This window comes from Melanerpes formicivorus, unplaced genomic scaffold, assembly GCF_026170545.1.
Source record: "Melanerpes formicivorus ecotype bairdi unplaced genomic scaffold, bMelFor1.0.p_v2 SCAF_12, whole genome shotgun sequence".
In the NCBI taxonomy this organism is placed as follows: Eukaryota; Metazoa; Chordata; class Aves; order Piciformes; family Picidae; genus Melanerpes; species Melanerpes formicivorus.
In genome coordinates, this window is record NW_027142364.1 from 207,829 (window position 1) to 231,951 (window position 24,123).

A 24,123-nucleotide genomic window follows, 5' to 3' on the forward strand; every position below is an offset into this window, starting at 1 on the left:
GGCTGGATGAGGCCTTGAGTAAGCTGGGCTGGTGGGAGGTGTCCCTGCCCCTGGAGCTGGATGATCTTGAAGGTCCCTTCCAACCCATCCCATCCCAACCCATCCCATCCCATCCCATCCCATCCTTTGGGCTATTTACCACCTTTTGCTTTCTTTCCCCCACCTTGAAATGGCCAAATCCTCTTACCTAAGGTTTCTTTCTGCAGTTCATGGCACTTGCTTTGGAGCTCCTTCCCTTGCTGCAGTGAGGTTTGAAGCTGTTGGGTTTTCAGCTCCACTGTGTCAGCCACCAGCCTGAGCTGCTTCACCTTCTCCTGGAGGCTTTCATTCTCTCTCTGGGCCTCTGCCAATTGCTGATTCAACTTGGGGACGTCTGAGGAGGGAAACAAATGGCACAGACTGCTGTGAGGATGGCCTCCTTCAGTTAAGCAAGGGTCCCAGCTGAGCTATGGCCTCAGTTTGATACAGGGCAGTGGAAGCCATGGACATTCACAACACACTCCCAGCAGGGTGGGGATGGAAGTGACCTCTGGAACTCACAGAATGGGTTGGGTTGGAAAGGATCTTAAAGCTCAGCCAGCTCCAAGCCCCTGCCATGGGCAGGGACACCTCCCACTGGATCAGGCTGCCTAAAGCTCCATCCAGCCTGGCTTTCAACACTCCCAGCCTTGGAGCCTCCACAGCTTCTCTGGGCAAGCCTCAGCACCCTCCTGGGGAGGGATTCCCTCCTCATGTCCAATCTCAATCCAGCTGCTCTCAGTTTGAAGCCATCAGCCCTCATCCTGTCCCTCCATGCTTTGGTCCAAAGTCCCCCTCCAGCTCTCCTGTAGCCTCCTTCAAATCCTGGAAGGCTTTTCTGAGGTCTCCCTGGAGCCTTCTCTTCTCCAGGCTGACCAAGTCCAACTCTCTCAGCCTGGCTCACAGCAGAGAGCTTCCAGCCCTGCCAGCATTGCTGTGGCCTCCCCTGGCCACAGCCCCTGTCTGTGCTGAGGGCTCCAGAGCTGCCCCAGCACTGCAGGGGAGGTCTGAGCAGAGCAGAGGGGCAGAATCCCCTCCCTGCCCCTGCTGCCCACACCGATGGGGCTCAGCCCAGGGCAGGCTGGGGCTGGGCTGGCAGCACTCAGTGCTGGCTCCTCTCCAGCTCTGCACCCCCAGCACCCCCAAGGCCTTCTCCTCAGGGTTGCTCTCTGCCCATTCTCCACCCAGCCTGGATTTGTGCTTGGGATGGCCCCAGCTGAGGTGCAGGACCCTGCACTTGGCCTTGTTGACCTTCACAAGGTTGGCTTGGGCTCAGCTCTGCAGGCTGCCCAGGTCCCCCTGCAGGGATCCCTTCCCTCCAGCCTGACAGCAAACAGAAGAACAAACACTCCAGAAAAGAAAGCTCAGATCCTGCTGACTCCCTCTGAGCCTGAGGGTGTCTGCACAACCTCTCATTCCCTCTATCAGCTTGGAGTAGGCAGGGAATGAGCAGGCAGGAGGGTAAGCCTGGGGGACAGGCAGTTAGGAGCTGCAGTCAGGGCTGGGAGTGCCTGGCACTGACACTGACATTGAAACTGCCTCTGCTGACACAGCCTGCAGAAGGCTGTGCTGCTCATGCTCATCCTCAGCAGGCAGGAAGGGCTCAGGCCACTCTGGTGGGAGCCAAGAGCTGCCTCAGTGGCCCCTGCAGCACAGCTGCCTCACTTAGCTGCACCAATCCACCACTGCAAACGTGAGAAGTGGCTTCTGAGGTCACAGAGAGCACAGGCTGCTGGGCTGCTGCTCCTGAAAATGAAGCTTAGGGACTTGCTGAGACACTCCACACCCCCCAGGCTTCACCTCAGCTCTCAACTTGCTGCTGCTGCTGCTTCACCAGCAGAAATATTTAGGAGGTGCACATCACCCACCACAGCCTCCTGCTCCTGCCCACAAGGACACCAAGCAGGGAGTGGTTTTGGCTGGAAAAGACCCTGAAGAGAAGCTGGAAAGGAGGAAGAAATTGCTGGCAGGGAGGGTAGGGAGACACTGGCACAGGCTGCCCAGGGAGGCTGTGGATGGCCTCTCCCTGGAGGTGTTCAAGGCCCTGAGCAGCCTGGGCTGGTGTGAGGTGTCCCTGCCCATGGCAGGGGTTGGAGCTGGCTGAGCTCTGAGGTCCCTTCCAAGCCATCCCATGACTCCAGGCTGAGTTTTCCATTCAGGTTGAGGCCACAAATGCACTGCCCTGAGGCTGCTGGTGTGCCACTGAGCAGAGCTCTGCCACTTGCCCTGCTTGAAGGTCACATCATCAGGTGAGAGACAACCACCTGAGCAACCTGCTGGGACTCAAGGAGTCAGAGCTGCTTGGAGTGCTTTGGCTTGAAGGGGTTTGGATGGAGCTTCTCCTCTCCAACCTGGGCTTGAACACCTCCCAGGGAGGAGGAGATCCACAACCTCCCTGGGCAACCTGTAGGTTGCCCAGGGAGGTTGTGGATCTCCTCCTCCCTGGGAGGTGTTCCAGGGCAGGTTGGATGAGGCCTTGAGCAACCTGTGCTGGTGGGAGGTGTCCCTGCCCATGGCAGGAGGGTTGGAACTGGCAGAGCTTGAAGGTGAATCTCTGACTCTCCTGTGCTACACTTCCCTGCCAGGAAAAGTTCTTTCCCTTGGCTAAGTTGGCTGCAGGATGATTCCACCTGCCAGAGCTTCTCTGCTGATGGCTTTGATCTGCAGCAAGAGCTCTTCTTTCATGGCAGCCCAGTGCTGCAGGTTGCTGCAGATGGCCTCCTTCACACTGTCCAGCTCACTCCTGATCCAAGTGAAGAGGGAGACAGCCTTCTTCAGAGCTGAGCAGTGGTGCTCCAGAGTGCTCCTGCAAGACACAAAAGAAGAGCAGCAGGAGGATGGCTGTGAGAGGACACAAGAAAACCCTCCTCTGAGTCAACCTGAGGAGCTGAAGCAACCTCAGCAATTACTGCTGGGAGCTGATGGCTTGTCCTCTGTTACAGCAGCTCAGGGGGTGAGGCTTGCTCCTCTGTATTGACTCTGTGAATAATCAGTTGATTAATAATGCTGATTGAGAGGGGAGCTCAGCTAGATGCTGATGAAGAAATGCTGAGGGGCTTGGGGCTGAGAGCCTGCAGAAGAGCAGACCCAGAGGGGAGCTGAGCAATACTCAGCAAGAGCTAAAGGCTGGGGGGCAAGAGGCTGGGGCCAGGCTCTGCTCAGTGGTGCCCAGGGACAGGCCAAGGGGCACAAAGTGGCAGCCAGGAGGTTGCATGTGAGCAGGAGGAGAAAGTTGTTTGGTATGAGGGTGCTGGAGGGCTGGAGCAGGCTGCCCAGAGAGGTTGTGGAGTCTCCTGGTGTGGAGAGCTTCCAACCCCCCCTGGGCACTGTGCTGCTGGGCAAGCTGCTGTGGGTGCCCTGCTGGAGCAGGGGCTTGGTTCTGGATGAGCTCCAGAGCTCCCTTCCAGCCCCTACCCTGCCAAGAGAAATAATCTGCAGCCAAGCTTCTGCTGGGTTTTGTGCACAGCCAACTCAGGGCCCTGCAGGCAGCTGCTGTGGGACTGTGCCTGGCCCTGCCAGCAGCCTGCCCCACAGCTGAGAGAGTGCAGTGAGGCCACAGCTCTGCAGTGGGGTCAGGAGGGAGAGCTGCAGGCAGCTCCTGGCTGCTGCCAGCTTCACTCACATGCAGCCACCAGAGCTGCCCCCAGAGTGCCCCCAGGCTTCCAGGGGTGAGGAAAACTCTTCCCTTGCTTTCCCCATCAGGGACTCAGAGACTTGGCTGGGTTGGAAGAGCTTCAGCAGGGGGCTGGACTGGATGAGCTGCAGAGGTCACTGCCAAGCCCCAGCACGTTCTGTGAAGACCAGCAATCAGCAGAGAGATCTCCCAGGGCATTGCTACCTCTGCAGCTCCTGGCTGCCCTCTGGGAGAGCAAGGAACTCCAGGGAGGCTATAAAGAGTCTTCTCCCTGCTTCTGCCTGCACCTCCTCAGGTCCTTGCACACCCTCACAGGAGGCTCAACATCAGCTTTCCTCTTTGGGTTCTTACCTGAGCTCTTGTGATTGATTGTGGGCAGCTTCTTTCTCCTCTTGGGAATACTTCAGGTCTTCTTTCAGGCTCCTTAATTCATCTTGCTTCTTCTTCAGCTCCACTGAGAGGTTCTTCAGCCTAGAAGGGAAAAGGACTTAAATTCATTCATTGAATCACAGAATGGTGCTGGGGGTTGGGAGGGAGCTCTGGAGCTCCCCCAGCTTAAGCCCCTGCTCCAGCAGGGCACCCACAGCAGCTTCCCCAGCAGCACAGTGCCCAGGGGGGGTTGGAAGCTCTCCACACCAGGAGACTCCACAACCTCTCTGGGCAGCCTGCTCCAGGCCTCCAGCAGCCTCACACCAAACAGCTTTCTCCTCCTGCTCAGGTGGAACCTCCTGGGCTCTACAACAAGCAGGAACCTCCCTGGGGAGGTTGTGGATGTCCTCCTCCCTGGGGAGGTTGTGGATGCCCTCCTCCCTGGAAGTGTTCAAGCCCAGGTTGGAGAGGAGAAGCTTCCAGAGAGGGGACATCCACAGCCTCCCTGGGCAGCCTGTGCCAGTGTCTCCCCACCCCCCCTGGCAAGAGGATGACTTCCTCATCTCCAGTCCCAACCTCCCCTCTCCCAGCTCAAAGCCACTGTCCCTCTCCCTTGGCAAAAGTCCTTCCACAGCTTTCTTGCAGTCCCCTTCAGGTGCTGGAAGACAGCTCTGAGGTCTCCCCCAGAGCCTTCCTCTTTTCCATCTGGGGAGGGAGTTTTACAAGGGCTGGTAGGGATAGGCTGAGGGGGAATGGGTGGAAGCTTGAGGAGAGGAGCTTGAGGCTGGAGATTAGGGAGAAATTCTTGGCAGTGAGGGTGGGGAGACACTGGAAGAGGTTGCCCAGGGAGGCTGTGGGAGCTTCCCCTCCCTGGAGGTGTTCAAAGCCAGGTTGGACAGGAGGAACTTCATCACAAACTGTTTATAGGATGAAGGAGGTTGGAAGAGACCTCAGAGATGATCAGGTCCAACCTGCCACCCAACCCCCCATGACTAACTAAACCATGGCTCCAAGGGCCACATCCAATCCCTTTGTGAACACCTCCAGGGATTGCTCAAGACCTCATCCAACCTGGCCTGGAACACCTCCAGGGATGGGATGAATCTTCTAGCCCCAAAAATAGAACCAGAATGAGCCAGAGCTGCTAAAGCCCAGTCCCTTGGGAAGCTTTCAACACTTCCTGCACACAGAGACAGTGAGCCACTGGCCTCCTGCTGACTCACTGTCAGGAGCAAAGAAATCATGTCTGCAGCCCCTGGCACTCTGCAAAGCTGAGGCTGGCAGAGGCACTGCCTTGCTCCTTGCCTCAGGACACAGGGAGGAGGGTTTAGAGTCAAAGAACTCCTCCAGAAGCAAGCCCTGTGCTGAATGTGCCTTAGGTGCACATCTGAGAAGGCTCCAGGGAGACCTCAGAGCAGTCTTCCAGTACCTGAAGGAGCTACAGGAGAGCTGGGGAGGGGCTTTGGAGAAGGGCTTCTAGTGATAGAAGGAGGGACAATGGCTTTGAGCTGGGAGAGGGGAAACTGAGACTGGAGATGAGGAAGAGATTCTTGGCAGTGAGGGTGGGGAGAGCCTGGCACAGGCTGCCCAGGGAGGCTGTGGCTGTCCCCTCCCTGGAAGCTTCTCCTGTCCATCCTGGCCTTGAACACCTCCAGGCAGGAGGCAGCCACAGCCTCCCTGGGCAGCCTGTGCCAGGCTCTCCCCACCCTCACTGCCAACAATTTCTCCCTGCTTGCCCAGGGAGGCTGTGGCTGCCTCCTCCCTGGAAGTGCTCAAGGCCAGGCTGGCTGAGGCCTTGAGCAGCCTGGGCTGGTGAGAGGTGTCTCTACCCCTGGCAACTGAGTGACCTGGAAGGTTCCCTTCCAAGCCAACCCATTCTGGGTCTCTCTGAGTGTCATGAGGCCAGCAGGGAGTGCAAAGGGCCACTTCCACCACCTCCTTGTCAGCTGCACTTCCAAGAGCCAGGGGAGGAGGCAGGAGAGCTGCAGTCTGTCTGCTCTGCTCAGCTGTGAGGAGGATGAGGAATGAAGATGTTATTTTGGTGCTGTTGAGCAGGAAGGGGGAAAGTTCAGTGGCTGCTGGAGTGCTGGCACCAGGAGAGCAGCGTGGGAACACCCTGCTCCCCAGCCCCTCTCCTCCAGCTCCCATCAGCTGTGAACATCAACATCCTCTCCCCCCCCTGCAGCCAGCATGCCTGCTGGGTGAGCACAGGAGGAAGCCTGCCCAGAGTGGGAGTTTGAATTACAACATGTTAACTGCTGGTGCTGACAAGGAGAAGAATAGCAGCAGAAGGAAGGCAGAGGGGGGAGAAAAAAAAGGAGGAGGAAGGAGTTTGCAAGGGCTTGTGGCCAGCAAACAAACAGCCTGCTTGTCCCCACAGCCCTGACAAGAGTAATTACCCTGTTTGTCTGCAGCAAGAGCCTGCATGGCACAGGGGCTCAGGGCAGGGGAAAAACAAAACAACCCCTTGAAAGCTCTGTCTGAGTCCCAGCAGGAGCAGCTGAGGCCTGCCTGAGAGATCTGCACCCTCCTTGCCTGGAGTCAGCAGGGACAGGAGGCCCAGAGCGGGCTGGAACCTGCTGTCAGGGGCACAAAGTCTCACTGAGCTCTCTTCAGCTCCAGGGACCTCCAGGATGTGCTCAGAGCTGGCTCTTAGAATCATAGAATCACCCAGGTTGGAAAAGACCTCAGAGGTCATCAAGTCCAACCTATCACCCAGCACCTCCTGACAGCCAGACCATGGCTCCCAGTGCCACATCCAAGGCTTTTCTGAACCACTCCAGGGACAGGGACTCCACCACCTCCCTGGGCAGCACATCCCAATGGCCAATCTCTCTTGCTGGGAAGAACTTTCTCCTAACCTCCAACCTAAACCTCCCCTGGCACAGCTTGAGACTGTGTCCTCCTGTTCTGGTGCTGGGTGCCTGGGAGAAGAGACCAACCCCCACCTGGCTACAATCTCCCTTCAGGCAGTTGTAGAGAGCAAGAAGGTCTCCCCTGAGCCTCCTCTTCTCCAGGCTAAGCAGCCCCAGCTCCCTCAGCCTCTCCTCACAGGGCTGTGCTCCAGACCCCTCCCCAGCTTTGTTGCCCTTCTCTGGACACCTTCCAGCCAGGGGACATCCACAACCTCCCTGGGCAACCTTTGTCTCTTGCTGAGCATTGCTCAGCTCCCCTCTGGGGCTGCTCTTCTGCAGGCTCTCAGCCCCAGGGCTCTCAGCCTTTGCTGCTCCCAGAGCTGCTCCAGGCCCCTCAGCAGCTTCCCAGCCTGCCCAGCAGTTCTCTGTCTCTCTGGAGCTGGGCAGCCCAGAACTGGAACCAATATTCCAGCTGTGGCCACAGCAGGGCAGATTAGAGGGGTAGGAGACCCTCCTTGCCCTGCTGGCCACACTCTTCTTCACCCCCCCCAGGACACCATTGGCCTTCTTGGCCCTGAGGGCACACTGTTGGCTCATGGTGGCCTCGTTGTCCCCCAGCACTCCAAGGTCCTTCTCCATGAAGCTGCTTTCTTCCCATCAGCTCCCCCCTCCCCTGTCCTGCTGCTGGGGGCTGCTCCTCCCCAGGTGCAGGACTCTCCATTCCTTCCTGTTGAACTTCATGAGGCTCCCCTTTACCCAGGTCTCCACCCTGCCCAGGCCTGGCCCCTCCTTCTTCTTCTTGCCCCCTACCCTTCAGGTATTGATAGGCATTGATCAGATCCCCTCTCAGCCTTCTCTTCTCCAGGCCAAGCAGCCCCAGGGGCTCTCAGCCTTGTTTTTCACACCCTCCCTCATCACCAACTCCTCAACAGCAGCAGCCCCCACAAAAAGCCAACTCCACTCAAGTGACCCTTTTTTTTTGCTTGGTGCTGCTTCCCTCCCCAGGCTATTCTGGAAGCAGTGACAGCCTCCTGCAGGCATGCACCACTCCCCAGCTGCAGCCCTTGCAGGCTCCCAGGGCAAGCCCCCACACGGCACTGCCAGCCAGGGGCTGTGTGGGCTGGGAGCTGTGCTGGAGGCTCCCAGCACTGCTCAGGCACTCCAGGCTCTGGGGACAAGTTCAGACTTTGCCCAGCCAGGTGGCTGCTGGGGCTCTGCTAAGCAGCCAGGTTGCACAAAGGTAGATTGAGTTGAGGTCAAATTCAACAAGCAAGAGAACCATGGCCTGGGCTGCAGCAACAGAAGTGTGAGCAGCAGGGAGGGGATTCTGCCCCTCTGCTCTGCTCAGGCCTCACCTGCAGCACTGCCTCCAGTTCTGGGGCTCCCAGCACAAGGACATGCAGCTGCTGGAGAAGGGCCAGAGGAGGCCACCAAGAAGAGCAGGGGGCTGGAGAACCTCTCCTATGAAGACAGGCTGAAGGACTTGGGGCTGTTCAGCCTGGAGAAGAGAAGGCTCCAGGGAGACCTTAGAGCAGCCTTCCAGGACCTGAAGGGGAGCTGCAGGCAGGCTGGGGAGGGACTGTTCAGAAGGGGCTGTGGGGATAGGATGAGAGCAATGGTTTGGAACTGGAGCAGGGCAGAGTTAGGTTGGACACCAGGAGGAAGTTCTGCACAGGGAGGCTGGGGAGACACTGGCACAGGCTGCCCAGGGAGGTGGTTGTGGCCCATCCCTGCAGACATTGAAGGTCAGCCTGGATGTGGCTGGAGGTGATCTGGCTGGAGGTGTCCCTGCTGACTGCAGGGGGGGTTGGACAAGATGACCTCTGAGGGTCCCTTCCAACCAGATGCCATCTGTGACTCTGGGCAGGGTGATCAGCAACACAAACCCTGTGTCTTGTGACCTCTCCTTCACTTTCCACGTGCTGACTGCTTCCAAAGCCTGCAGGAGCCCGGAGCTGCCTCCCAGAGGCCGTGCCAGCAGGTGCTGAGAGCTCAGCCTGGCGGCACACGTCTCAGGGCTGACGGAAGGCAGGCAAAGCTCAGCTGCGTTTTACAGGGCTTTGGAACGAAACGAGCTAATGGACAGCGAGGAGAACAACATCAGGCTAGGAAACAGGCTCTGACCTCTCAGCTTTGGCTTGGCTGTCAGCTCTGTAGTGCTCAAGGCCTTGGTAAAGGGCCTGCAGCTCTGCCTGGAGTCCTTTCTCCCGTTCCAGGCTTCCCTCGCACTCTCGGATCTCCTTTTCCATGGCTCGGACTTTGTCTTGCATCACTCTGAACTCATGCAGGATCAGATAGCTGACCCCACAGTACTTACACACTGTCTCATCCCGAGGCATCTGAGGGAAAGAGAAACATTGGGGAGGTGGTTAAGGAAGGCGTGGAGCAGCCCCGGAGCCCTCTCCGCCTGACACTGGAGGCTAATAACGACAGAGCTGCCCGCAGCCCCTCCTGCTCTGCAGCACCGCTCGCCAGGGGAGGCTGCTGCCCTCACAAACAGAGGCAAAACTCCCTGTCAGCAAGGTGGAATGGAGCTGGAGCAGCACACTGCCTTCCTGCAGGCCCCAGGGGATGGCTCAGCTGTGGGACTGGCTGCAGGGGAGCTCCCTCTGCAGCCCCAGACTGAAGGCCTCTGAGCTGAGGCTGATGGACTCAGGGCCACACAGCGGTTTGGGTCGGGAGAGACCTCTGAGGTCATCATGCTCAACCCTTCCCTAACTGTGCCAAGGCTGGGGCTGACCCATGGCCCCCAGCACCACATCCACACAGCTCTGAAACCCCTCCAGGGATGGGGACTCCACCTCTGCCCTGGGCCAGGCCTTGACAAGCCTTCTGGGGCAGAAATTGTTCCTCATGGCCAACCTAACCCTCCCCTGGCACAACTTGAGGCCATTTCCTCTCATCCTATCTCTTGTTCCTTGGGAGCAGAGCCCAACCCCCACCTGGCTGCAGCCTCCTCTCAGGGAGCTGCAGAAAGCAATGAGGTCTCCCTCAGCCTCCTCTTCTCCAGGCTGAACACCCCCAGCTCCCTCAGCTGCTCCTCCCCAGCCCTGCTCTCCAGACCCTTCCCCAGCTTGGTTGCCCTTCTCTGGCCCTGCTCCAGCCTCTCAGTGTCCTTCTGGGAGTGAGGGCCCTAAAACTGAGCCCAGGATTCCAGGTGTAGCCTCCCCAGTGCCCAGTCTGGGAGGACAACCCCTGCTCTGCTCTCCTGCTGCCCACACCACTGCTGCTCCAGGCCAGGCTGCTGGAGGCCTCCTTGCCCACCTGGGCACACCTTGGCTCACCTTCAGCTGCTGTTGACCAACACCCCCCAGGTCCTTTCCCACCAGGCAGCTCCCAGCCACTGTGCCCCAAGCCTGGAGCCTCCCTGGGGCGGTTGTGACTTGGCCTTGTTGAAGCTCATGGGGTTCAACCTGGCCATGTCCCCCTTGCAGAGCCCTGCTCCCCTCCAGCACAGCAACCTCCCCACCCAGCTGCATGTCCTCTGCCAACAAAATGCTGTGCTTGACACAGTTCATCCGTTCCCTCATGAATCTGTGATTGCCTGAGCCAGAGGAAAGGTTATTTACTGGGGGGGGGAGGAAGAGAGGCTGCCAGCTCCCATCCAGTGTAGCAGGAGCCAGGCTGCAAAGAGAAGAGTGAGCAGAATGATGTCACCCAGCAACCTTCAGCAATCCCCAACGAGGCAAGGAACTAATGATGACAATGGAGTGGCTGTGGCACTGGAGGGCTGTGGAAAATGTGAGCCATTTGCCAGGTGTGAAGCAGTCAGGGCTGATGGACGAGCCCCAGAGCACGTCAGGCACGTGGAAAGTGAGAGATCACTTCTTAAACTGAGGAACAAGCTGGGAAAGGGGCAAACCATTCAGCTTTGCAGGGAGCAAAGGCTTCACAAAGAGCAGCAGGGTCCATGTTATCTGGCTCCAGGGTGCACTTGGGACTCAGGTGTCTCAGGGGTTTGTGGCTGGGGTTATCATCCTCACTTCCTGAAGGCAGTATTCTGTGTGTCAAGTGACACAGAACTGAACCTGCACAGGAAAAAGGGGTAGAGCAAGACAAAAAAAGCCCAACCAGCCCTGCTCAAAAAGGTCTGCAGGGCAGCAGGGGACATGTAAGCACCAGCAGGTCAGAGCTCTGAACCCTGCAGGATTGAGCCTGCTCTTGGGTCCCCCCAGAAATGCAATGAAGCAGAAACGCTTCAAGGGAGACTGAGAGGACACTGAAAATACAGCCAGAGACAACCTCAAACAGCAAAGACAGAAAGGTATCAGGGAGCGTCCCAGGGCTGGAAGGGACCCCTGGAGCCCATCCAGAACCAAGCCCCGGCTCCAGCAGGGCACCCACAGCAGCTTGCCCAGCAGCACAGTGCCCAGGGGGGGTTGGAAGCTCTCCACACCAGGAGACTCCACAACCTCTCTGGGCAGCCTGCTCCAGCCCTCCAGCACCCTCACACCAAACAACTTTCTCCTCCTGCTCACATGGAGCCTCCTGGCTGCCACTTTGTGCCCCTTGGCCTGTCCCTGGGCAGCACTGAGCAGAGCCTGGCCCCAGCCTCTTGCCCCCCAGCCTTTGTCTCTTGCTGAACATTGCTCAGCTCCCCTCTGGGGCTGCTCTTCTGCAGGCTCTCAGCCCCAGGCCCCTCAGCATTTCTTCATCACCACCTAGCTCAGCTCCCTCTTAATCAGCATCATTAACCAACTGATTATTCACAGAGTCAATATCCAACCTCTTTCCCTCCCTGAGCTGCTGTACCAGGTTGGACTTGATGATCTCTGAGGTCTTTTCCAACCTGGTTGGTTCTCTGAGCAGAGGAGAAGCAATCAGCTCCCAGCAGCAGTTACTGAGGTTGTTCCTTAGGTCTTGATCAGCATTGAGAAGAAGGAGGCAGGAAAGATGGGGAATGGGTGGGAGAGCAGCTGGGAGTGGAGAGCTCCACACACACCTGAACCTCTCTGGCAGCTCTCAGCTGCTGAAAGGATTTTAAGCCAGTGACAAACCCCTGGAAGCTGGGAAAGTGCAGATTTGTACTGAGAATGTCCAAAGCCTTTGTTTTGCAGGGGTGGGGGGGAAGAGAGAGATTTTGAGGCACTGGGGTGAAAAGAACTCACATGGAAGAAAACAGCCTTCAGAAATTCTCCTTTAAAGGTTGATCATGTCCCAGACTCAGTAAACTGCAGCACTTTAACCACAGCTTCACTTTAGGAAGAAGTTGTTGCCCATGAGGGTGGTGAGAGCCTGGCACAGGTTGCCCAGGGAGGTGGTGGAAGCCTCCTGCCTGGAGGTGTTTGCAGCCAGGCTGGATGTGGCTGTGAGCAACCTGCTGTGGTGTGAGGTGTCCCTGCCCATGGCAGGGGGGTTGGAGCTGGCTGAGCCTTGAGGTCCCTTCCAAGCCTGGCAGCTGTGTGAGCCTGTGTGAAGAGCACCTGAGGATGAGTTGCTCCACACCAGGAAGCCTCTCTTGTGCCCCAGGTGGAGATGGAGCTGGCCAAAAGGGAGGCAAGGCACAGAGAAGAAATTCTGAAAGCCAAGGAGGAAGCCAGGGTGGAAGTAGAGCTTGAGAGACAGAAGCAGCAAGGACTCATCACAAAGTACCAGAGGGAGCATGAAGAGCTCCAGAAGAAGGTGAGTGACCCTGGAGCAGGAGAGAAGGGAGGAAAAGGGCAAGGGAGCTGGGGAAGGGGCTGGAGAAGAGGGCTGGGGAGCAGCAGCTGAGGGTGGAGAAGAGGAGGCTGAGGGAGACCTCCTTGCTCCCTGCTGCTGCTTGAAAGGAGGCTGGAGCCAGGTGGGGCTTGGGCTCTGCTCCCTGGTCTCAGGTGATGGAAGGAGAGGCAATGGCCTCAAGCTGTGCCGTAGTGTGAGGTGTCCCTGCCCACGGCAGGGGGCTTGGAACTGGCTGAGCCTTGAGGTCCCTTCCAAGCCTGACAGTTCTGTGGCTCTGTTATGCCCTGGAAGCACCAGGGCCAAGCTTCCTTTCCCCTCATTCCTTCTCCTTTCTCACCCCACTCCCTGCTTCCCCTTGCTCTGAAGCAGTGGGAAGCCCCAGGTCTGTTTTCCCTGGCAGCTGCAGAGCGTGCTCTGGAAATGTGAAACTGTCGGTGGGGAGAAGCAGCAGCAGCGGCTTCCAGAGCCCTGAAATGACCACACTGAGGAAAGGACAAAACGAGCTGTCAGGAGGGGCCTCCCAGCCCCAAAAGAACAGCTTGCTCTGGCAGCAGCCCTGCCAGGCACAGAGGCTTCAGCCCTGCCAGGAGGATCAGAAACAAACGAAAGCAGCCGGGGGCCTGAGCTCCAAAGATTTCTATACAGGCACTGAAAGCTCTTTCACTTTCCCGTTCCCTTTGGTTACGGAACTCAAAAGGAAACTGACAAGAAATGACTGGAGCCCAGCCTGCTGGAGGGCACCCCTGGAGCTCCCCCAGCCCAAGCCCCTGCTCCAGCAGGGGACCCACAGCAGCTTGCCCAGCAGCACAGTGCCCAGGGGGGGTTGGAAGCTCTCCACACCAGGAGACTCCACAACCTCTCTGGGCAGCCTGCTCCAGCCCTCCAGCACCCTCACACCAAACAACTTTCAACCTCCTGGGTGCCAGTGTGTGCCCCTTGGCCTGTCCCTGGGCACCACTGAGCAGAGCTTGGCCCCAGCCTCTTGCCCCCCAGCCTTTAGCTCTTGCTGAGCATTGCTCAGCTCCCCTCTGGGGCTGCTCTTCTGCAGGCTCTCAGCCCCAGGGCTCTCAGCCTTTGCTCCTCACAGAGCTGCTCCAGGCCCCTCAGCAGCTCTGCAGCCTCCCCTGGACTCTCTCCAGCAGGTCTCTGTCTCTCTTGAGCTGGGCAGCCCAGAACTGGAACCAATATTCCAGCTGTGGCCTTACCAGGGCAGATTAGAGGGGCAGGAGACCCTCCTTGCCCTGCTGGCCACACTCTTCTTCATCCACCCCAGGACACCATTGCCCTTATAGGCCAAGCAGGCACATTGCTGGCTCAGGGTGACCTTGCTGCCCCCCAGCACTCCCAGGTCCTTTCCAGCTGGTTCCCCCTCAGCTGTGCTGCTGCAGGAGGTTGTTCCTCCCTAGCTGCAGGACCCTAGCCTTGCCTGGTTGAACTTCATGAGGTTCCTCTGCCCAGCTCCCAGCCTGTGCAGGTAAGGTGCCTGAGGAGCACTGGGTGAAGGGAGGAGGGTGGTGAGTGCTGGAGCTCACAGCTGGAGCTCACAGCTGGAGCTCAGCATCTCCTGGGTGTGAAGGATGCTCAGCCAGCTCTCCTTCCATTTCAAACCCATTACTTCCTTCTCTTGATCTCATTAGGAATCCTGGATGAGATACAAGGAAGAATTTTCTCCACTGGGCAGGGCCTGCTGTGACAGCACAAGGGCGGGGGGGGGGGGGGTGGCTTGAACTCAAAAGGGCAGATTCAGAACTGCAGAGAAGGAAAAAGTTCTTCACCACGAGGGCAGAGAGAGACCTCGGCCCAGGGTGCCCAGGGAGGTGGTAGCTGCCCAGCCCCTGGCACCAGTGCAGGTCAGGCTGTGTGGGGCTGTGAGCAACCTGCTGGAGCTGCAGTGTCCCTGCTGAGTGCTTCCTCTCCCTGCTGGCAGCACACACAGTCCCCTTTCTAGTCAGAGTTTCATTTTCTGTTTCTTCCAAGCTCTGCTTTCCACCTGATGCTTTCCTGCTTTGCATTTGACAAGATGACAGCAGCCCTGTGACCAAATGTCAACAGTGACACACAGACCCTGAAGGCAAGAGCCATTTGACCAGGGCGTGGAGTGAGAGAGGAGGGCTGATTGCTTCAAACTGGGCAAAGATGGATTGAGATGAGGCACGAGGAGGAAATCCTTCCCCAGGAGGGTGCTGAGGCACTGGAACAGGTTGTCCAGGGGAGCTGTGGAGGCTCCAAGGCTGGAAGTGCTGCAAGCCAGGCTGGATAGGGCCTTGAACAAGCTGATCTGGTAGGAGGTGTCCTTGCCCATGGCCAGGGGCTGGAACTGGATGGACAGAATTGTTTGGGTTGGAAGGGACATTGGAGATCTTTAAGGCCCCTTCCAACCCCACCCCATCCTATCCACCTGAGAAGTCCTGTCAGGTTTTTCCATGAAGAAGGTGGGGACACACTTCTTGCCCAGCTCAGCTAGATGAATGTGATGACACTAAGCTGGAAGGAGTGGCTGATACAACAGGACAGGACATGGGCACAAACTGCACCCCAGGAGGCTCCATCTGAACAGGAGGAGAAAGTTGTTTGGTGTGAGGGTGCTGGAGGCCTGGAGCAGGCTGCCCAGAGAGGTTGTGGAGTCTCCTGGTGTGGAGAGCTTCCAACCCCCCCTGGGCACTGTGCTGCTGGGCAAGCTGCTGGGGGTGCCCTGCTGGAGCAGGGGCTTGGGCTGGGGGAGCTCCAGAGGCTGTGTGTGTCTGTCAGGAGCAAAAAGCTCCTCCTGGCACAGCCAGATCCTAGCTGTTGCTACAGGAGGGTGAAAGGGGAACAGGAACCTTCCCCCCCCCAGCAGCAAGGCTCTGGATCAGGGCAGGAACAGAACCAAGCTGCTCAACACCACCCCAGGGTCTCCATCTCAAGCTGCTCAACACCACCCCAGGGTCTCCATCTCAAGCTGCTCAACACCACCCCATGGGCTCCATCTCAAGCTGCTCAACACCACCCCAGGGGCTCCATCTCAAGCTGCTCAACACCACCCCACGGGCTCCATCTCAAGCTGCTCAACACCACCCCAGGGGCTCCATCTCAAGCTGCTCAACACCACCCCAGGGGCTCCATCTCAAGCTGCTCAATACCACCCCAGGGTCTCCATCTCAAGCTGCTCAACACCAACCCATGTTCTCCATCTCAGCAGGATCTCATCATCCTCAGGCTGGAGGCAGGCAGCAGGGCAGGAAATCAGTTTCAGATCTTTCTGAATCTGTTCCCTCAGGTCAGACAGTCCCCAAAAGAGAGAGGTTGGAAGGGACCTCTGGAGCTCATCCAGTCCAAGACCTTCTTGCTCCCTAACAACTCCCTGAAGGGAGGTTGTAGCCAGGTGGGGGTTGGTCTCTTCTCCCAGGCACCCAGCACCAGAACAAGAGGACACAGTCTCAAGCTGTGCCAGGGGAGGTTTAGGTTGGATGTTAGGAAGAAATTCTTCCCAGCTAGAGAGATTGGCCATGGGAATGTGCTGCCCAGGGAGGTGGTGGAGTCACCATCCCTGGAGGTGTTTAGGAAGAGCCTGGATGAGGCCCTTGGTGCTATGGTTGAGTTGATCAGATGGTGCTAGGTTGGACTGGATGATCTCAAAGGTCTTTTCCAGCCTGGTTCATTCCAGAGGGCTTGGACTGGGTGAGCTCCAGAGGTCCCTTCCAAGCACTGCCAGGCTGGGCTGTGGGGATTCTGCAGCCCAGCAGCAGCAGCTCTTGCTGCCTCCCCAGTTCTCCATCAGGGCTGAAAGTGCTGTAGCCAGGATTGGCCAAGCCCCCAAACCCCCTCCCCTGCAGTTGTCCAAACTGCTCTTGTGCAGCAGAACACCACAGGTCAAGGCAAGGAAATCCTCACCCAAGAGTCCCTGGGTGGCAGCTGGCTGCTCCTCAACCCTTCCTCTCTATTCAGCCTGCTTTCTCTACTTTCTTTTCCCTCTGGTCCTCCTCTGCCACTCCACTTTCATTTCTCTCAGGCCTTTCATCCCTCCTGCCAAAGCAGCTAATCCCTGTTGTGCAAGCACTAAATCATTCCTCACACCACACACACACACACAGCTGATGTGCTGGGAAGAGTCTCCTGCTGGCCCAGCAACACTTGGAGAACCCTCTGATTGGAATGGACTTTTCATCATCATCATCATCATCATCATCATCACTCAAAGCAAGCTTTTTAAGGGCCTCAGCAGAAACTTCACTTCTTGAAAGCAGTCTGTGGTGAGCCAAGGCTGCAGGCAGCAGCTGCTCACACAGGTTGTAAAGCTAAGCCATGGATGATGATTTGTTTGCTCCCCTGCCATAAAAAAGGAAAAGCAGTTGCAAAATAAAGCCCGAAGCAGCCCGGGGCTTGCTTTGAATGCAGAGATGAAGGCTGCAAAACATGGGCTGGGAGTCAAAGCAGCACATCCTGCCCTCCAAATCTCATTCAAAACATGCCCTGGAAGGATCCCTGGGGCAGGGCAGGAAATGCTTCTCGGCTTTCAGGTAGCCTGGGGGGGGGGCGGGTTGGGGGTTTCTTTTCTCCTGCCTGCGAGCGAAGCGAACTTCACGGCTCAGAAAAGCCTGGGTTGTGCTGGTAGGACCTGCACAGGCTGGCCCCAGCCCTGCAGGGAGCTCACACAGGGCCAGGAGGCCACAAGGACAGCGCTGGAGCTGCCCTCCAGCAATGAACTGCCCCACAATGAGATGCCCGCGGAGAGCCGGGGTCGTTTAACCCTTTGTGAACCACAGCCTGGCCTCACAACACTGACCCTGGAGCCACAGCTGCAGGGAAGCCTCTCCTAGCTACAAGCCAACTGCTCCTGTTCCTGCAGGCACTGAAACCCTTCCAGCTCAGGGAATCATAGAATCAAGCAGGTTGGAGAAGACCTCAGAGGTCATCAAGTCCAAGCTGTCACCCAACACCTCCTGACAGCCAAACCATGGCTCCAAGTGCCACATCCAATCCCCTCTTGAACACCTCCAGGGACAGGGACTCCACCACCTCCCTGGGCAGCACATTCCCAGCACCAAGCTTGCAGGAAGGGTACAGAAAAGCAGGAGCTAGGGAACACCTCACAGCCTCAGCCTGCAGATGACACCAAGCTGAGTGGTGAAGATGCCAGGCTTGAGGGACAGGATCCGTCCAGAGGGACCTGCACCAGCTCAAGAAGTGGAGCTGTCTGAGACCCAGGCCAAGGTGCTGCACCTGGGTCAGGGCTCTCCCTGGTATCAGCCCAGGCTGGGCATGCAGGGCTGGAGAGCAGCCCCAGGAAGAAAGCCTTGGGGGTGCTGGGGGTGCAGAGCTGGAGAGGAGGCAGCACCAAGCACTGCCAGCCCAGCCCCAGCCTGCCCTGAGCTGAGCCCCAGCAGTGTGGGCAGCAGGGGCAGGGAGGGGATTCTGCCTCTCTGCTCTGCTCAGACCTCCCCTGCAATGCTGGGGCAGCTCTGGAGCCCTCAGCACAGACAGGGCCAGGAGAGGCCACAGCAGTGCTGGCAGGGCTGGAAGCTCTCTGCTGTGGGACCAGGCTGGGAGAGTTGGACTTGGTCAGCCTGGAGAAGAGAAGGCTCCAGGGAGACCTTCTGGTGGCCTTGCAGTGCTTCAAGGGCTGAGCAGAAAGCTGGGGACAGGCTTGTGAGCAGGGCCTGTTGGGACAGGCCAAGGGGGGATGGTTTGAACTGAAAGAGGAAGATTGAGACTGGAAAGAAGGAAGAAGTCCTTCACCAGCAGGGTGGTGAGAGCCTGGCCCAGGTTTCCCAGAGAGGTGGTAGAAACCCCATCCCTTGTCCAAAGTCCCTCCCCAGCTCTCCTGTGGCTCCTTCAGGTACTGGAAGGCTGCTCTAAGGTCTGCCCAGAGCCTTCCCTTCTCCAGGTTGGCACAGGATGCTCCCTCCCGTTCCTTCTCCATATGATCCTCTAGCAGGCTGCAGCTCTGGGAGCAGCTCTGTCACCGCTTCAGGCACTGATAAACACTTGGAGAAGCTCCTCCATCCACCAAGAGCATGGAGAGGAATGCTGAGAGCTCTGGTCTCTACCCTTCTGAGGCAGCTGCTTGCTCAACTGTCAGCACTTCAAGCCGCCCTCCAGCCAGCCAGCTCCGAACAGCAGCTGAAATCACATGGCTCAGCACACCCCCTCCAGACAGACACTGGTGCTTTGGCCTCCCAGCTGCACGTTGGGAGCATCTGCTCAGTTTGGCAGAGCCAGCCACAGCCCCCACCAGGCCTGCTCCTCTTAGGAGCAATCTCAAAGAGAGCCTCCAGAAGAGAGGCTGCAAAGCCCAAGAACCTGAGGGGAATTACAACATCTGTGCAGGGAAGGAGGAAGGAGCTGGGGAGCAGCACTTGCAATCAAGCTGTGGGGCTTGTCAGCCTGCTGCAGCTACACTGCAAGGCAGCTGAGTGCAGAGCTGAGCAGCAGCAAAGGCTATGTCAAAGGCAAAGGTTCCCTGAGCCCCAGCCCTTAGGCTGGCATTGCCTCTGAGCTAGCAGAGCTCACACGAAGCTGCCTGGGAGGGCAATGTGAGCCTCTTCCTGGGGGGATCTCCCAGTCCTGCTGTGGCTTCTGCAGAGGGATAGAATAGAATAGAATAGATCAGACCAGGTTGGAAGATCATCAAGTCCAACCTATCATCCAACACCACCTAATCAACTAACCCATGGCACCAAGCACCCCATCAAGTCTCCTCCTGAACACCTCCAGTGATGGTGACTCCACCACCTCCCCAGGCAGCACATTCCAATGGGCAATCACTCTCTCTGTGTAGAACTTCCTCCTGACCTCCAGCCTAAACCTCCCCTGGCACAGCCTGAGACTGTGTCCTCTTGTCCTGGTGCTGCTTGCCTGGGAGAAGAGACCAACCTCTGCCTGTCTACAACCTCCCTTTAGGGAGTTGGAGAGAGCAATAAGGTCACCCCTGAGTCTCTTCCTCTCCAGGCTAAGCAACCCCAGCTCCCTCAGCCTCTCCTCACAGGGCTGTGTTCCAAGCCCCTCACCAACTTTGTTGCCCTTCTCTGGACACCTTCCAGCATCTCAACCTCCTTCCTAAACTGAGGAGTCCAGAGCTGGACACAGGACTCCAGGTGTGGCCTAACCAGTGCAGGGTACAGGGGCAGAATGACCTCCCTGCTCCTGCTGGCCACACTCTTCCTGATGCAGGCCAGGATGCCCTTGGCCCTCTTGGCTGCCTGGGCACACTGCAGGCTCATGTTCAGCCTACCATCGACCAGCACCCCCAGGTCCCTCTCTGCCTGGCTGCTCTCAGCCACTCTGACCCCAGCCTGTAGCTCTGCCTGGGGTTGCTGTGGCCAATGTGCAGCACCTGGCACTTGGATGTGTTCAATCTCCTGCCCTTGGACTCTGCCCATCTGTCCAGCCTGTCCAGGTCCCTCTGCAGAGCCTCTCTGCCCTCCAGCAGATCAACTCCTGCCCCCAGCTGGGTGTCATCAGCAAATTTACTGCTGATCAACTCAGTGCCCTCATCCAGATCATCAATGAAGATGTTAAAGAGGATGGGGCCCAGCACTGATCCCTGGGTCACACCACTGGTGCCTGGCTGCCAGCTGGCTGTGGCACCATTCACCACCACTCTCTGGGCTCAGCCTCCAGCCAGTTCCTAACCTAATCCAAGCCAGGGGCTGACAGCTTGGCCAGGAGTTTGCTGTGGGGGACAGTGTCAAAGGCATTGCTGCAGTCCAGGTAGCCCACATCCACAGCCTGCCCCACATCCACCAGGCAGTCACCTGGGCATAGAAGGAGATCAGGTTGGTCAGGATGTCTTTGTTCAAGGGGCACTGCAGAGCTGAAAGAGATCTCAACAGATTGCCTGCCCAGTGCTCAAAGCACTGAGAAGATGGAGGAGGACCAAGAAACCTTTGCCTGGGCTTCAGCAGCAGCTCCACCTCTGCTTCCTTTGGCATCCTGGCACTTCAAGCCTGGTACTTCAGACTAGATAAGGACATTTTTTACCATCAGGGTGGTGAAACCCTGGCCCAGGCTGCCCAGAGATGGGAAAAGCCTCATCCCTGGAACCACTGCAGGTCAGCTTCTAAGGTCTCCCTGGAGCCTTCTCTTCTCCAGGCTGCACAACCCCAACTCTCTCAGCCTGGACCTTATAGGATCTGCTCTGCTCAGGATGGCTCAGAAATGGTCTCAGAGGTTTCCCAGACAGCTCCAGGGAGCAGGTCTGCAGGCTGTGCCAGCCTGAGCACACAAAGCTTGGGAATTACTTCCTGATGATTAGGCAGCTAACAATAAACAAACACCTAAGAGGCCAGCAGGACTTCTTGTTGCCCAAGCGAAAGCTTCACAGTGTTCCAGAGAGTGGCTGTGTCCCACTGGTGTCCAGCAGCACACATGAAGAGCCTCCCTCCAAAGTGAGCTCATCTGAACAGCAGCAACTGTTACAGGGAGCAGCTTCTGCCCCCCCTGGAGCAAAGAGCAGCCTCACACAGGCCGAGAGCACAGCAGGCAGCTGGAGGGGAACGTTCTGTTCCTCTGTGCTCTGACACTCCTTTGGAACAATTCCATCAGGCCTGCCCAGGTCACTCCAGAGCTCCAGCAACCAAACATGAGGGAATAGCACAGAACAGCACAGACCAGAGCAGGGTGGAAAAGACCTTTGAGATCATCCAGCCCAACCTATCACCCAGCACCATCTGATCAACTCAACCATGGCACCAAGTGCCTCATCCAGGCTCTTCCCAAACACCTCCAGGGATGGTGACTCCACCACCTCCCTGGGCAGCACATCCCAATGGCCAATCTCTCTTGCTGGGAAGAATTTCTTCCTCACCTCCAGCCTAAACCTCCCCTGGCACAGCTTGAGACTGTGTCCTCTTGTTCTGGTGCTGGGTGCCTGGCAGAAGAGACCAACCCCCACCTGGCTACAACCTCCCTTCAGGGAGTTGGAGAGAGCAAGAAGGTCTCCCCTGAGCCTCCTCTTCTCCAGGCTAAGCAACCCCAGCTCCCTCAGCCTCTCCTCACAGGGCTGTGCTCCAGACCCCTCCCCAGCTTTGTTGCCCTTCTCTGGACACCTTCCAGCATCGCAACCTCCTTCCTAACCTGAGGGGCCCAGAACTGGACACAGGACTCAAGGTGTGGCCTCAGCAGTGCTGAGCACAGGGCACAATGACCTCCCTGCTCCTGCTGGCCACACTGTTCCTGATGCAGGCCAGGATGTCCTTGGCCTTCTTGGCCACCTGGGCACACTGGGTTTGGGGGGGGGAGGTGTGGAATCTGAAGCAGCCCCCAGCACTGTGACAGATGAGAATCTCAGCCTTTCCTCCTCACCTATGAGAATGTTCCTCTGCTGCCTTCCTACAGCATCAGAGTGCAGCTCAGCTTCACACAGGCTCACAGAGTTGTCAGGGTTGGAAGGGACCTCAAGGCTCAGCCAGTTCCAACCCCCTAGCATGGGCAGGGACACCTCACACTACAGCAGGTTGCTCACAGCCCCAGTGACCACATCTAGAACAAGTCAAGCATTTTAGGCCAAAAATCATAGAAAGGTAGAGGTTGGAAGGGACCTCTAGAGACCATCCAGTCGAACCCCCCTGCCAGAGCAGGGTCACCCAGGGCAGGGCACAGAGGAACAAATCCAGGTGGGTCTTGAGGGTCTCTAGAGGAGATTCCACAGCCTCTCTGGGCAGCCTGCTCCAGGCCTCCAGCACCCTCACACCCAACAAGCTCTTCCTCAGGCTGAGGTCAAACTTGCTGTGCTCCAGCTTATGGCTGTTGCCCCTTGTCCTGCCACAGGACACCACTGACAAGAGCCTGGCCCCTTCCTGACACCCACCCTGCAGATACTGATAAGCGTTTGTAAGGTCTGAGCCTTCTCTTCCCAGGCTAAGCAGCCCCAGGGCTCTCAGCCTTTCCTCAGCAGACAGCTGCTCCCCATCAGAGAGACGTTGCAGTCCTTTCATCACCCTTGTAGCCTCTGTTGGACTCTCTCCAGCAGGTCTCTGTCTCTCTTGAACTGGGGAGCCCAGAACTGGACACAGTGCTCCAGCTGTGGTCTGAGCAGAGCAGAGCAGAGGGGGTGGAAGTCCCTCCCTTGTGCTGCTGGCCACACTCTTCCTCATGCCCCCCAGGACAGCAGACAAGGTGCCAGCGCTCAGAGGCCAGTGAAGCACCCCCCAGTGACTGAGTCTGTGCCCTCCACACCTCGTGGCTGTTTGTATTTACACCGGGTCCTACCTTGAGGATCTCCTCGGGCAAGGCGTGCAGGGGGCCGCGCCGCTCCATGGCCTCCCGAAGCTCCGCGCCGCGCCGCGGGAAGCTGCCAGAGGTCACAGGGAGGGTCAGAACCTGCCGCCGCCGCCACCGGGACCGCGCAGTTCATGCTAGAGACAGCCCGGGGCCAGCCCCGAGAGGCCTCCCGCGGGGCCGGGCCGTGATGTGGGGGGGAGAGAGAGAGAGAGAGAGGAGCGGGAGCAGCGCGGAGGGGAGCGAAGGAAAGGGGGAAGGGCGGCGGCGGAGGGGCACAACCCACCCTGGGGCAGAGCGGCGCGGAGCCGCCGGGCCGGGGCGGGCGGAGCGCGGCGCGGGGGGGAGGCAGGGAAGCAGCCGGGGCGGCCATGTCCTTACCGCGGCGTCCTGCGTAACCAGGGCAACGGCGCGCGGCGGCGGCGCCATGACGTCACCGCGGGGGGGCGGCGTCACGGGGGACGGCGCGGGCTCGCGCAAGGATGGCGCAGGGGGGCAGGAGGAGGCGCAGGGGGCAGGAGGAGGGGCAGGGGGCAGGAGGAGGGGCAGGGGGCAGGAGGAGGGGCAGGGGGCAGGGGGCAGGAGGAGGCGCAGGGGTATGGGCATGGGTATGGGGGGGCTGCACAGGCCTTCCACGGCCAGCCCTGGCATAACGGAGCCGGCCCTTTGGAAAGCAGGGATTAGGAACGGGAGGAGGTGCAGCCAGGGCAAGGGCAGGCTCCTGCCCCTGGGGAGGAACAACCTCCTGCAGCAGCACAGGGAGGGGGAACCTGCTGGAGAGCAGCTCCATGGAGAAGGAGCTGGGAGTGCTGGGGGACAGCAAAGTCACCATGAGCCAGCAGTGTGCCCCTGGGGACAAGGAGGCCACAGGTGGCCTGGGCTGCATGGAGAAGAGTGTGGCCAGCAGGGCAAGGAAGGTTCTGCTGCCCCTCTGCTCTGCCCTGGTGAGGCCACAGCTGCAGTCCTGGGTCCAGCTCTGGGCTCCCCAGCTCAAGAGGGACAGAGAACTGCTGGAGAGAGTCCAGGGCAGGCTGCAGAGCTGCTGAGGGGCCTGGAGCAGCTCTGGGAGCAGCCAAGGCTGAGAGCCTGCAGAAGAGCAGCCCCAGAGGGGAGCTGAGCAATGCATATAAGGATGTAAATGTCAAGAGGATGGAGCTGGGCTTTCAGTGGTGCCCAGCAACAGGACAAGGGACACTGGGCACAAACTTAACACCACAGATTTCACTTAAAGGTGAAGAGAAACTTTTTTGGTGTGAGGGTGCTGGAGGCCTGGAGCAGGCTGCCCAGAGAGGTTGTGGAGTCTCCTGGTGTGGAGAGCTTCCAACCCCCCTGGGCATTGTGCTGCTGGGCAAGCTGCTGTGGGTGCCCTGCTGGAGCAGGGGCTCGGGC

At 58.3% G+C, this 24,123-nt stretch overlaps 1 protein-coding gene across 1 annotated transcript in view; it reads right to left on the reverse strand.

The window, feature by feature from the left end:
- LEKR1 (leucine, glutamate and lysine rich 1) overlaps positions 1 to 23,104 on the reverse strand; it is a 40,078-nt gene extending 16,974 nt beyond the window's left edge. The window contains exons 1-6 of the mRNA XM_068145675.1: positions 23,021 to 23,104; positions 22,726 to 22,807; positions 9,001 to 9,215; positions 4,004 to 4,123; positions 2,649 to 2,824; positions 188 to 373 (exon numbers count right to left, since the gene is read on the reverse strand). Of these exons, the coding sequence (XP_068001776.1) occupies positions 188 to 373; positions 2,649 to 2,824; positions 4,004 to 4,123; positions 9,001 to 9,215; positions 22,726 to 22,773 (745 nt within the window). The 5' untranslated portion in view covers positions 22,774 to 22,807; positions 23,021 to 23,104. The remainder of the gene's footprint in view (positions 1 to 187; positions 374 to 2,648; positions 2,825 to 4,003; positions 4,124 to 9,000; positions 9,216 to 22,725; positions 22,808 to 23,020) is intronic.
- Positions 23,105 to 24,123: the final 1,019 nt, after the last annotated feature.